This window comes from Gossypium hirsutum, chromosome A09, assembly GCF_007990345.1.
Source record: "Gossypium hirsutum isolate 1008001.06 chromosome A09, Gossypium_hirsutum_v2.1, whole genome shotgun sequence".
In the NCBI taxonomy this organism is placed as follows: domain Eukaryota; kingdom Viridiplantae; phylum Streptophyta; class Magnoliopsida; order Malvales; family Malvaceae; genus Gossypium; species Gossypium hirsutum.
In genome coordinates, this window is record NC_053432.1 from 58313013 (window position 1) to 58327497 (window position 14485).

Here is a 14485-nt window from a genome sequence, read left to right on the forward strand (position 1 = left end):
AATAGCTCTACAACCCCAAACCTTTAAATAATTAAGGTTTGGTTTCCTTTTCTTCCATTGTTCATAGGGGGTTATTTTAGTTTCCTTATTAGGAACTCTATTCAATATATGACAAGCTGTTAGAACAGTTTCTCCCCAAAAACCCTGTCCAAGACCTGAATATGATAACATTGAATTTACCATTTCAATCAAGACTCTATTTTTCCTTTCAGCTACACCATTTTGTTGTGGTGTGTAAGGGGCTGAAACTTGATGGACAATTCCAGTGAGTTCAAAATAACTTGGATTATAGTATTCTCCACCTCTATCCGATCTTAAGCACTTGATAAATGATTCACACTGAAGTTCAACTTCAGATTTATAAACTTTAAATTTATCAAGCGCTTCATCTTTTGAATGCAATAAATATACATAACAATATCTAGAACAATCATCAATAAAAGTAACAAAATATTTCTTTCCACCTAATGTAGGAGTATTATGCAAGTCACATAAATCACTATGTATCAAATCAAGCAATTTTGTTTTCCTTTTAACCTTAGGGAAATGATTTCTTGTAATTTTAGTCAACATACAGGTATTGCATTTTTCAATATTATTATTAAAAACAGGAATTAAATCTAATTTATACATGTCATTCAATTTTCTATAATTCAAATGACCTAATCTATAATGCCACAAACAAAATGATTCAACCATATAAGCAGAAATAGTATTTTTATTCTTATTAATAATATTAAGTTTGAACATGCTTTCATACATATACCCTTTTCCCACAAAAATTCCTTCCTTAGACAAAATAAACTTATCTGCCTCAAAAACAAGTTTGAAACCAAACTTATTCAACAGACTTCCAGACACTAAATTTTTCCTAACTTTTGGTACATAATATACATCATTTAAGGTTAAAACCTTTCCAGAAGTGAATTGTAGTTCAACAGACCCTTTGCCTTTAATTGTTGCGGTGGAAGAATTTCCCATGTACAAGACATTGTCATTTTCACATTGTGTGAACTTTGTGAACATGCTTTTGTCTTTGCACACATGTTTGGTTGCTCCGGTATCAATCCACCATGTATTATCATCTTGTGCCATATTAATTTCAGATATCATTGCAACGAACTTTTCGTTATTATCAGCCTTAGAAGATGATTTCTTCTTTAAAAATCGACATTCATTCTTGAAATGTCCCGGCTTTCCACAATGATAGCATGAGCCCTTTTGTTTCTTTTTGAACTTAGGTGCTCTATCAGTCTGATTGAACTTTCTCTTGAATGGTTTAGTAGTCTGTACTTCCTCCGTAACATGTACTTTGGCATTTTCAGAATTTAGGTTCTGATCTTGTTTTCGATACTCTTCTTCAATACGAAGATGATTTGCCAAAGCCTCAAGAGATATTTCCTCTTTCTTATGTTTTAGACTTCTTTTAAAGTCTTTCCAAGATGGAGGAAGTTTGTCTATTATGGAGGATACCACAATCATTTCATCCATTTTCATATCATATTGCTTAAATTGATTCAGCATCTTTTCAATATCACGAAATTGTTCCATAACAGAACGACCATCAACCATTTGATAATTATTGAAACGACTGACAAGAAATTTCTTACTTGTAACATCTTCGGTCATGTATCTTGCCTCCAATTTGTCCCATAATTCTTTAGCGGTGACGTCGTTTTGGTAGGTGTCGAACAAACCATCAGATAAACCATTCAATATGTGGCCCATGCACATGTAATCAGCATTGTCCCATTTTTGTCTTTCTCGGGTTGCAGCAACAGATTCATTTTCATTCTCTTCAGGTCTTGGAGTATCCAAAACATAAGCAATCTTCAAAGTTGATAACAAAAAGTGCATCTTTTTCTGCCATCGTCGAAAATTGCCACCATCAAAACGATCAAGTTTAACAAAGTTGGAAGCCAACTCCCTTAGTGTTCCACTTTCATGTGTTGTGGTAGTCATCATAAAATATAACCTTAAAATTATTATTACAAAACTCCGGTAAGGAAAAAACTCGAACACACGATCAGAACTCGAAAAGAAAAAGAAGAAATAGGACAGGCTCCAAGGCGTGTATCAAGCCACTATCTTTAAGGTTATATTCGCCCCCACTTATCTTCAGTGTGCAAATGAGTTCCAAGCAAATTAACCTCGAAGATACAATGAAGCCAATGACTATTTGCGTTTTGCAATGACGAGAATAGTCCACTATGCACTGAGTAATGTATAACAAAAACTCAATTTCTACAAAGGATTTCTGCAGCAATACTTTATAGAATAATCTAATAATATTAGAAAATGAAGGAAGAGAAGAAATAATATTAGAATTTGTTGATATGATTTCCAAATGAAATCTCATTCCTATTTATAGGAATTTTCATGTCTCTTCATAGAGACATCTTTCAATAGGTGTCTTTATGAATAAATAAATAATAATAATTATTCATTTAATTTTGTAACTATTCAAATAATATTTTTTGAATAGTTATAATTCTTTTTTAAAAAATCAAATGATATAACTTTTGACCAATGACCAAAAGTTTTATCTTTTGATTAATTACACCCATTCATTTATAGTTATTGGGATACTATAAATATTTGAAAATATTCCAACACTTATTATCTTTGCTAATTGATCAGGATGCTAATGGCAAAAAGATTGCTAGAGTAGGCTAGTTGCTGTAATGCTTTTCATTTTGTACCAATATATATGTATATATATATTTAGAGTTTATAATTATTAATTATATTCATTTATTGATTTTTATATATTTATTTGTATTTTTATAAAAATTTAAAGTTTACATATATTTAATAAAATAAGTTTTATATATTTTTATTAAAAATGCCACATGGTGTTATTTGATTCGTCAAAATAGCCAACAATTTTTTTAACATTTGTTAATAATTTGGGTCAATAACATAAGTGAATGATACTTTAGATATCAATTGGGACAAACAAAAATTTAGGTATCAAAGTGAGAAAATAGATATACTTCAAAGACTAAATCGTGAACTAAGCCAATAAAGAACAATCAATACAAATTTAAACTTGAAACTAACAAATGAATAAAAAATAAAACATTTTCAAAATAAGCAAAAGAAAATGATTTTCTTTTCCTCCAAACAAGTCATGTGAGTAGCTAAAAATTAGGTCAAATTATGCTATTAGACCCTATACTTTGAATAAGTTGTGGACTTAGTACATATACTTTAATTTAGTTATGTTCAATCTTTGTACTTTAAAATTTTAAAAATTGTAGTCCTGATTAAATGGTAACTACTAAGTTCATTAAGTTATGTTATTTTCAAAATTCGATGCGTGAAACATATTATTGCATGTGTAATGCCATTTGCCATCCTCACATATTACTTGCAAAAACATAGCTAATAGATTTAATGGCTGCTATTACATTAAGATGGCTAAGAATGATCCAGTGAAGAACATGGACTAAATTTCTAACTTTATGCATAATACAAGACTAATGATAAAATTTAAACAAACAAACTTAATTGCTATTATTTGAACATGACAAATTTTTTAAAATTTGAAAATCACTAAGATTAAATATAATTAAATCAAAGTAAAGTAATAAATTCATAAGGAAGTACTTGATTTAGTAACAAAATTTGATCCTAAAAATTACCCTTTAAAATTAATTTATTACTAATTTATATATTAAAATATTAAATAAATAATACTGCTAGCATTAATATAAAAAAAACTAAATTATTCGAGTAAAAAGAAACCTACAAAAAATACCTGCTCTTAATTGGTTCAAATTTTATTTTAGTTTTACTTTTATGTTTTAACTATGTGAAATTAAAAGACAAAAGGCCATAAAGAAGCTTCTAGAGGCAATTGGGAGAAGGAGAAAAGAAAAAGAAAAGAAGGATCTGCAAAGGGGGGCGGCTGAAAGAAGAAACTGAAATAAAGTGGCCGCCAGATTAATTTGCCTTTTGGGTTATTATTTATCAGTGGGCTGATCGACGTCCAGTTTCCACTGGTCAAATCGCTGGAAATAAGGTAGCAAAAGATATCGGTTTTAATTTATTCATTTCAATATGTTTCCTTCTTTCAATTCAATGTATTGCCTTTTATTCACTGTCTTTGATCGTATTGCAGTCGAATTGATAAGCTTTTGTTCTGATATAATTTCCATATTACCTAAAATACTGAGCTTATGAGATTATGAGAAATGTTTTGAGATTTTATCTGTTGAAGTTGTTAGCCTGAAGCGACTGTATAGGAAGAGTGCTTTTTAGTTTGAGGGGAAGAAGACTTTTGATTGTTGTGAGATGAAGAGGAAATTGCGTACTTGATACAACTGAATGTATGTATCGTTTTTGCTAGTAGTAGGGCTCTTTCACGGTTCTGTAGCAGTTCTGAAATGGTTTATTAGTTAATTACTGAACTGATAAAACTGAAAACCTTTGTTGTTTCATTTTTATAGGTTATTGGCGCCTTTGAGTTATCATCCAGTCTGGGCCACCCACACCAGAAGAGAGTGGGAGCAAGAGATTCAAAATTGGATATCAAAAGTTCCTATTCTAATCTGAATTGAAGCAGGCAGGTCCATGAAATCCTCCTATTCCTTGTGTTCCACATAAAGTAAGATCTTATACAAGTCTGTCCTCCCGCTTCCTTAATTCATTGTTTTTGAAATTGGAATTTGAATTGGATGGCTTCCTCTGGGAATCCCAATCCTCAACCACAAATTGGCGGTGGAAGTGGAGGCGGAGGCGGCAGTGGAGGGTTCGATTTGAACAAACTGTTTAAGCCCAGTGCCAGCCCAATGCTGCAGCATCAGCATCTCCAAGACATGAACGTCATGGCAACTCCTCCAAGTCCTAACACTACCAACCTGACTACATCCCCAGCTTTCCCAGCCCAACTGTCAACGCCGCCTCCACCTCCCTATTTAACGCCTTCCTCCTCTTACCCTCCTCCTACTGGGCCTTACCCTTTCCATCACCAGTACCTTCACTACCCTTCTCCTCCTCAACACCAACACCCCTTGCATCCTCATCCTAATCCTTCTGGACCTATTCCTTATCATCTCCAACCCCAACTACCCACCACTCCTACTTCTGGAAATGACATTTTGATGGCCTTTTTTGGCACTCAGTCTCAGTCACAAGCTCCTGCTCCTGTCCCTTCTGCCCCACCTCTTAATATGAATGTCAACCCATCTGCCCCTTCGCCCTCTCCCTCACCTGCCCGACTGTTGAGCAGCAAGGCCCCCAAGGGAAGGCATCTTTTTGGGACCAATCTCCTTTACGATATTCATGTCAGGCTGCCCAGTGAAGTACAGCCCCAACTTGAGGTCACTCCCATTACCAAGTATGCTTCTGATCCTGGCCTTGTTCTTGGTCGTCAGATTGCTGTTAATAGGAATTACATTTGCTATGGTCTTAAGCTTGGGAATATCCGTATCCTCAACATCAACACCGCCCTCCGGTCCTTGCTTCGTGGCCACACTCAGGTATATCTCTTTATACCCACTTTTCTATTATCAAGTTCCTATTATGAAACATCTTATTACCAGCTCAACCTTTTCATTCATTTTGTTTCTCCAAATATAGAGAGTGACAGATATGGCCTTTTTTGCTGAGGATGTCCACCTTTTGGCCAGGTACTCCTTTCTACCTATTTCATGGGATAAATTGACTTCATTTGTGTCATCAAAAAGTGCTCATCTTTCATTTTCTGCAGTGCAAGTGTTGATGGCCGGGTTTTTGCATGGAGGATCAATGAAGGCCCTGATGATGAAGATAAGCAGCAAATTTTAGGCAAAGTTGTTATTGCCATTCAGATCATGGGGCAAGAAGAACTGAAACATCCACGAGTCTGTTGGCATCCTCACAAACAAGTAATAAATCGGTTTGTATTTTATGTTATCAAATAGTAACTATTATGTGCTTGTCCTGTCCATACTTTCTGTTCCTTGTCGTAAAGGTTCAACAAATGTTATCCAACAGGAGATTTTGATGGTTGCTATTGGAAATCGTATCCTGAAAATTGATACAATGAAAGTTGGAAAACTTGAAGGGTTTACAGCAGAGGAACCTCTTAATTGCTCTGTTGATAAGCTTATTGATGGGGTTCAGTCAGTTGGTAAACATGATGGTGAGGTTACAGAGTTGTCAATGTGCCAATGGTTGACTACCCGTTTAGCTTCAGCTTCAGTAGATGGCACGGTTTGTACAAACACTTTTTCTTATTTGCTGGTTTATTTCCTCTCTTTTGGTTCTTAATATAGTTGCTTCTGAAAACAGAAATGAAAACTGAGTGATGGTCATATCTAGAACACAGAAAACCTCTTCAAAGATTTTCCTATAGTGGCTGTACATGACATGTAAAGCTGATAATGTTTTATTTCCAGCTAACATGATCACTATAGTTATGGATATTGAGCCTTTTTAATGTAAGTTTTTTGGTTGTCCAAAGCGATTTTCTCATTATAACTATTAACTATTATTGATGTGGGAATACTGTAAATCAAGTAGTTGACAGCCGTTGGCCTTTTTAAGGCCTAGAAAATTAAAGATTTTGGTTTGACTTGTGGCAGTTGTTCCATTAGGCAGTGTGCTTAAATTCCGAGCAGACCATCTGTATTCATTCTTCAATCAGGTAATGATATTTGTGGAAACCGTAAACTCTGTGACAGGTGAAAATTTGGGAAGATCGTAAGCCCTTACCACTTGCAGTGTTGAGGCCACATGATGGACATCCTGTTTACTCAGCAACATTCTTGACTGCCCCGCATCGCCCTGACCATATAGTTCTTATCACAGGAGTAGGCTTCTTTTTCTTTTCCTTTTTATAGAACATTTTCTATGTCCATTTTAAGCTTTTGTGATTTAGAAAATTACTTGTGCGTTTGTGTTAGTACTGCGCCATAAATTCACTTTTCATTATGCCAAATGTCTATTTTGAAATCTTTTAGGGCCCACTAAACCGTGAAGTGAAGATATGGGCCTCTTCAGGTGAAGAGGGCTGGTTGTTACCCAGTGATGGTGAATTATGGCAGTGTACCCAAACATTGGAATTGAGGTGTTCTGCTGAGTCTGAGGTTGACAATGCATTCTTTAATCAAGTTGTGGCACTGCCCCATGCAGGCCTGTTTCTGCTTGCAAATGCCAAGAAGAATGCCATATATGCTGTGCACATAGACTATGGGCCTAATCCAGCTGCAACTTGCATGGATTATATAGCTGAATTCACTGTCACAATGCCCATATTGAGTCTCACTGCAACAAGTGATAGTTTGCCAGGTGGAGACTATACTGTCCAAGTCTACTGTGTTCAAACACAGGCCATTCAGCAATATGCTTTGGACTTGTCTCAATGCCTGCCACCACCCCTGGAAAATGCAGACTTGGATAAAACTGATTCTAATGCTGCTCATGTTTTTGATGCCATGAACTCTGATGTTTCTGCTTCTCTGGAATTATCTCATGGATATAAACCAAGCCCTTCAATTTCAGTGTCGTGTATAAGCCCCAGTAGCTCTGAAAGTGCAGCAGTCGTGAGCTGTATGCAAAATTTAGCTTCTTCAGATGTTAATTTCATATCTGAGAGTGCTGTGTCTGGCATTGAAAGTAAGCCAAGTGCTTTGCTGTCTTCTAGTAGTGCCGAAAATATGCACAGTGCATCTCTTACAGGGTTATCACAAAAGTCTTCTGGTTTTAGAAATCCAAGTGCTGATCATGTTAACCACTCAGCACATGATTCTGTTGACCACAAGGTAGATACAGTCAAAGAGAATAAGGCTGAAATGCCCTACTCTGGTGGTCACCTGCAGAAAGGTGAAGATATTACCCAAAATGACATTTCAACTGTTCCTGGTCCTCATACAGTGTTCAAACATCCAACCCATCTGGTAACACCATCAGAGATACTGTCTACCATGGCTTCATCGACAGAGAATGCTCAGATTAGTCAGGTTATTAATGACAGTGAGGCAACAGTTGAAGATGTTGTCGAGAATGATGCTGAAAGCGTAGAGGTAGAAGTTGACAATCTTGGTGAGACAAGGCTTTGTCAAACTAATGAAACTAAATGTTCACAAGGCCCTCATACTACTGTTACAGATAACAAAGAAAAGGCATTCTACTCTCAGGCATCGGATCTTGGCATTCAGATGGCCAGAGATTTTTGTGCCAAAAGTTATGGCGTTGAGGGAGCTCAACAAGCTAATCTCATGGGTGTTTCAGTTCAAGAAGATAAACTTACTAATACTGGTGATGGGGATGACCAGAATGTGATTAAAGATGTCCCTCCAAAGGTCAGTGAAACTGACACTGCTGTCATTGTTTCTGCATCTCCAGCTTCTGCTAAAGGGAAAAAGCAGCAAAAGAAAAATTCTCAAGTATCTATCGCATCTTCCCCTTCAGCAAGCGCATATAATTCCACAGATACGTCTAATGAACCAGGGTGTAGTTCCAAGGCTCTGTCAGCTGATGCTTTTTTGCCCCAATTGCTAGCCATGCAGGACTTGCTTGAGAAGGTAGGGTTTTTTTAATAAAAAGAATACATAAACAAATTTTTGAAGAAAAAATTTTCTTTTAGAAAAAAAAATTATAGAGCCTCTTCTTTATACATGTGCATTCATGTGCGTGTTAACATTTTTGATATAATTTTCTTAATATAATGATTTTGTTGCACCAAGCAGTCCCTTAGCATGCAGAAGGAAATGCAGAAGCAGATGAACACAATTGTCTCTGCTCCTGTTAACAAAGAAGGGAAAAGATTGGAAGCATCCTTGGGTAGGAGCATTGAGAAAGCTGTAAAGGCAAATACAGATGCTTTGTGGGCCCGTTTCCAGGATGAAAATGCAAAGCAAGAGAAGTTAGAAAGAGACCGCATGCAGCAGATAACAAACTTGATCACCAACTGTTTAAATAAGGACTTGCCAGCCATGTTTGAAAAATCCTTAAAGAAGGAAATAGCTGCAGTTGGCCCTGTTGTGGCTCGTGCTATTAGTCCTATTCTGGAGAAAAGTATATCTTCTGCTATTACAGAGTCATTCCAGGTAAAACCAAAAATCCAAATTTTGTTTGCATATTAGATTGTTTGGTGCCCTATAAGAGTGAAGTGTTCATTTATTTGGACAAATGCACCATTATAAATGAAGACATGATAGGAAATGTAGCAACTATATCTTCTTGTGGGAAATGTTAGCAGGTGCTCTTGGCATGGGTCAATGTGATATTTATAGGAAGAATTTCGTAGTTAGTGTATTTGTTATCTCTTGAAAAGGAAATAATACAATAAAAATATCATACTGCTAAATATTTACTTTTTGGGAAAACACAAATGCTAAATGGTAATCTGAGTGATCTTAAACGTACTTTATCTTATTATTGAAATATGCTGTAATGATCTCTTTCCATCTTGTCCTATCTTTTACTTTCTGGGTAAAATTTGGTGAAACCTCAGATGTTTCTACACTATTTGTTGCTGTGGTAGCTTTCTTTCATCAATCGGATTTATTCTATAGTTGTGAATTTTTCTCCTCTAAATGAAGTCAAATATGGTATATAATTCCCTTATGCCACTAAAATTGTGGTAGTTATATTATGGGGTTTCTAATTGGGTATTTGCAGAAAGGAGTTGGAGAGAGGGCAGTGAATCATTTAGAGAAGTCAGTCAGTTCAAAACTTGAGGTGACAATGGCCAGGCAAATTCAAGCACAATTTCAAACTTCTGGAAAGCAAGCACTTCAGGTGACTTCTTGTTCATCTATCCTTTTTTTAAAACTTACATTATGTGTTTTTCTTTATTAAATTCATTTGATTCTTCCAATGCTTTTCTTTTTGTCATTTTGAGTTTGATAAGAATAACTTATTTCTAGATAATAAAAATTTAGATCAGTGGGATTGGTGAATGTATTTTCCTTTGACAAATAAGCATTCAAATGTCTCATGGACAGTTATAAATGAAATTCATAGCCTTCGTGGGGATGTTTACCCTTATTGTCAAATACTATTACATGTACTCTCCAATATCACCTAATTCAATATATCAGTTGTACCCTACCGAATGTATAAGCTTCCTTTATGGATTGGTATTAACTCTAAATAACTCTAAATTCCATTCTGCATGAAACTCTTGTTCCTATTTTTCTCTCTAGTTTATGCGGATATAGGTTGTTGAACTTACACTGGTCTGCATTTAAAGTTGATAGAAAAGGAGGGGAAAAAAGGGGGGGGGTTAATTGATACCTGCCTAGTGTCTCCTAAAGAAGATAACAGAATCCATCAGATGAATGTCCTAAAACTTGTTGAGTTCTCTAGTTATTTCTTATTGTTTCTGGTGTCTCTAATGGTCATCCTCCCTGGTGACATTCTGCTAACCTTTTTTTTATTGGAACGAATGTTCATATATCTTAATATTTGACGTCAGATAAAGTTGTTCTGCTGATTAGAGAAATGCTGTATTCATCCACAGGATGCACTAAGGTCTAGCTTGGAAACTTCTGTTATTCCAGCATTTGAGATGTCATGCAAATCTATGTTCGAGCAAATTGATGTCACATTTCAGAAAGGGCTAATGGAACACACAGCTACTGCGCAGCAGCAATTTGAAAATTCACATTCTTCCCTTGCCCTTGCTTTAAAGGTATGGTAGATTAGTGAGAGTTTGGTGGTTTCTATTGTAACTTAATTCTCACTTTAGCGTGTTAAAACTGTCGAAGGTTACCTTCCTTAGTAGCTTAATCATGATAAAATGTAATTGAGTATTCTCATTTTTTTATAATTTTTACTGCACTTTATAGATGTTCCTGACTTGATATCTTTTCTAGGATAAGTTGTAGTATATCTGTTTACAATTTTTTATAGCCATAGAATAAATGATGTTGCATAATGAGTTTCATACAGTTATAGAGGTGCCTTTGACTGAACATGTTTCTGCAATATCTTGTTTCTAGATTGCTACTACTTTGATAATATCTGAATGTAGGTATATATGCTCAATATTAGGATTTGTGCTTGAATGGGAGATTTCTAGATTGCTACTGAGATAATATCATAACCAGTGTTGTCAAGGCTGCAAGGCACACTCTAGTTGCTAGAACCCTTAAATTGGTGCAAGAAAAGTGCTAGCCTGAGTGAAGTAAAGCGCAATATATGTATTTAGTTTTAGCAAGTCTGTATATATGATATATAAAGCTTAAGATATATAGTAAACTCTAAATTATGGTCTAGTTTATCTACAGAACATGCAAATTTTTTATTGATCACTATGCATGATTTCCTTATAGTCAATGTTTGTTGCTGAATGCTCAAATATTGAGAAGTATATAGTTTGACATGATTCCTTTTGTAACTAGTAAAGAGATATCAAATGAGATCGTGAAAAATAAAAGAAATTAAAGGAGATTCAATCAAGTGGATTTTTTATGCTATTGCCAAGCGTTCCTAGGTACAAGCCTCGTGTGCCTAATCAAAAGGGCCTTGCTTGGAAGGGTCTGAGGCATTTTTGTTGAATAATGCTAAAGCTCAAGGCACAGGTGTGCCTAGGCACAAGCCTTGACAACACTGATCATAACCTGGTTCTGTTATACTGACATGCATAGAATGAGCCGTCGAACTTCACTTCATTAATGGATGGTTGTTTTGTAATGTACGGTAGTCAACAGCCAGTTTTAATGATGTCCAATAAGGTGGTGAAATGTTCAAAGACAATTTTTCACATTTATGTAAAGTGTTGCCTGTATTATAGACTTTGCTGGTACAACTTAAGTCTTTTAAGATAATCTGCTTTATATTTACAGGATGCTATTAATTCTGCAAGTTCAATCACACAAAGCTTAAGTGGAGAAATAGCCAATGCACAACAAAAACTTCTAGCTATAGCAGCAGCAGGTGGCAGCTCCAAGGCAGGAAATCCCTTGGTGACACAATTGAGTAATGGGCCATTGGCTCATCTGCATGAGATGGTATTCTCTCTCTGTTTCTCGTAAATCTGACAGTCATCGTCCATGTTTATCTGCCTCACACCGACTGTTTTACGTGTACAGCAGCCTGAGGCACAGTTAGATCCAACAAAAGAGTTGTCAAGAATGATAGCTGAGAAGAAATATGATGAAGCATTCACCTCTGCCTTGCATAGAAGTGATGTCTCAATAGTTTCCTGGTTGTGTTCTCAGGTAAGGTTCCAATGATCAGTTGTACTCTTTTGACATTATTTTCCTGCAACCCTTACTGTACATAACAAGAAAGCTCTACTTTGAGACCTGACATTGGTTTGAATTGAATTAACCAGGTTGATCTACAAGGGATATTGTCAATGAAACCATGTTCACTGAGCCAAGGAGTATTGCTGGCACTTTTTCAGCAACTGGCTTGTGATATCAACAGGGAAACAAGTAGAAAGCTGGCATGGATGACTGATGTAGCAGTTGCCATAATCCCATCAGATCCAACAATTGCAGTGCATGTGGTACCAATCTTTAGGCAGGTGTCTCAGATAGTGGATCATCTACAAAGCATGTCCACTACATCTGCCTCAGAATCCGCCAGCATCAGGGTTCTTAAGTTTGTCATAAACAGTGTGTTAAGCGGTAAATGATTTTGTTCAAATTTGCTAGAATATCATCCTTTTTTTATTTGTCATTTTTGTTTTTAAATATAGAAATTTAGGTACTTGCAGTGGAAAGACAAATGGGGGATTATTTCGTATATTCAGTTGTATGTTCCATTTTGTGTGAAATAGTTGAGAGCGTATTTACTTCTCAATCTTTTTTGGTTTTGAATTTCTTTTTTGGGTTCAGGTCTTTATGGCTCGAAATTTTTCATATTCAATTTTGTTTGGGTTAGGTTATTTTGGGTTTGAGTTTATTTTTGTTCAGTTTCCGATTTATTTTTACGTTAATTGTAATTACATCTACAACATTTAAGTGTTTACATTTTAATATAAATTATTAATTTTTTTATCTTTAAACGAACTTTTGATATTTTCAATTATATTTTGATTAAATCTCGCTATTCGTTGTTGTTTTGCACTAAAATGATATAATTAATTGATAGTATAAAATTAATTTTTAAAATAATTTAGGGATAATGATTTTTGGCTCAGTTCTTAAAAAAATATATATATAGTTATCTTTTATTTATTTTTTTACCTTTTTTTTTTGCTTGACTTACCCTTTTAATTTTTACCATTTAAAAGTTGCCCATGATAAAAATTAACCTTTCATTAACTTGATGTGGAAGTTTCGTGAAATTTCTTTGAACACTTAGATCTTCATATCATATATATTTATCTATTTTTTGTATTTTTTATAATTTTTTAAAGATAATTTAAAAGTAATTTAGTTATATATGTTAACTTTAATGGATAAATTAATTTTTTCAAATTTTGGTTTATTTAATAAGCTATTCATCTTAAACATAAAAAAACATAAATCTTCAAAAATATGAAAAGATAATAAATCTAAAAAGCTTTAAAAAAAACTCATTTTGTTTTGTAATTTCATTTTCAATATTCTTTTTAGAAAATTTAAGTAACTTCTTCAATTTTTTAATTTTTTTTTCACGAGATGAATGGGTTAGCAACATTTTATTTAGAAAAAAATATAAATTTTATTTATTTGCTCTTCTACAATTATATAAAAATTATATTAAAATATAAAAAATTAATTTGTAAATAAAAAAATATCTCTTTAATATATAAAGTAAAAGATACTTTCTTTTGGGCATTTTACCCAAATATGCCATTTAAATAATATAATTATGGAAATGGGCCATTTTTTGCATTATTTACTGGATTAGGCCAATTTCCACGAAAATGCGTCCACGTAAGCGCGATTTCAGAGTACGTGTCAGCAAAACGCTCCCCCAGGGAAACGTTTTGCCAGTGTAACGGTCAAAAATTTGACCGTTGGCTTCCAACGGTCCAAAAAAAAACCTATAAAACTCTCCCAAATCATTTTTTCACACAAATCTCTCAAATTCCTATAATTCTCTCAAAATTCCTTTCCCTTTAATTATTTTTTATACAATTCTCTCATAATTCTCAACATTCTTTCAATATTCCTTTCAAAAATCTATCAAATTTCATTAAAATTTTCTCAAAATTCTATCAAATTTCTATCAAAATTCTTTGTTTAAAATTTTTTTGAATTTAATTTTTTTAAATTAGAAAAATCCGATCGTGTTAGCAATGGCCGGAGAATTAATCCGTCTGGATAGTAAGCACATCTCCGTTGATCAAATGATAATGGTAAGTGATAATTTTAAATTTTCAATACTATTCGATATTTTATTCATTTATGCAATTATAATTACAATTTCAATACTGTTTGATTTTTTTTCATTTATGATGTTTGCATTAATTAATTTGTGCAATTTTTATTAATTTTTGTTTTATAAATTTTTATAATAGTCTATAGATCGGGTGTTGCAATGCTACACCCGTAATATGTTTGGTCCTCCATCACCGTTGATCGAGAATTACTTGCGAGAAGTGGGATTT

At 34.2% G+C, this 14485-nt stretch overlaps 1 protein-coding gene across 4 annotated transcripts; it reads left to right on the forward strand.

Moving 5' to 3' along the window:
- The first annotated feature begins 3816 nt into the window (after nucleotides 1-3816).
- On the forward strand, nucleotides 3817-12747 carry LOC107888981 (enhancer of mRNA-decapping protein 4). 4 transcript variants are annotated; one of them, XM_016813259.2, is made up of 14 exons: nucleotides 3846-4027; nucleotides 4226-4334; nucleotides 4455-5486; nucleotides 5587-5636; nucleotides 5717-5873; nucleotides 5983-6201; nucleotides 6672-6800; nucleotides 6951-8513; nucleotides 8679-9038; nucleotides 9613-9732; nucleotides 10457-10627; nucleotides 11784-11948; nucleotides 12030-12158; nucleotides 12275-12747. In XM_016813259.2, the coding sequence occupies exons 3-14, from the start codon at nucleotides 4683-4685 to the stop codon at nucleotides 12578-12580; spliced, it is 4173 nt and encodes a 1390-aa protein (XP_016668748.1). In that variant the 5' UTR covers nucleotides 3846-4027; nucleotides 4226-4334; nucleotides 4455-4682; the 3' UTR covers nucleotides 12581-12747. The 4 variants fall into 4 exon arrangements, with proteins under 4 accessions (XP_016668747.1, XP_016668749.1, XP_016668748.1 ...); XM_016813258.2 differs by lacking the exon at nucleotides 4226-4334 and having other exon boundaries at nucleotides 3817-4027; XM_016813260.2 differs by lacking the exon at nucleotides 4226-4334 and having other exon boundaries at nucleotides 3817-4027; nucleotides 12033-12158.
- The last annotated feature ends 1738 nt before the right edge of the window (nucleotides 12748-14485 follow it).

Excerpts from the sequence above, each read along its gene's own strand:
- LOC107888981 (XM_016813258.2), top strand. The coding sequence starts at position 4,683 with ATGGCTTCCTCTGGGAATCCCAATCCTCAACCACAAATTGGCGGTGGA. Across the intron at positions 6,202-6,671 it reads CAGCTTCAGTAGATGGCACG|GTGAAAATTTGGGAAGATCG; the intron begins GTTTGTACAAAC and ends ACTCTGTGACAG. Across the intron at positions 6,801-6,950 it reads ATATAGTTCTTATCACAGGA|GGCCCACTAAACCGTGAAGT; the intron begins GTAGGCTTCTTT and ends GAAATCTTTTAG.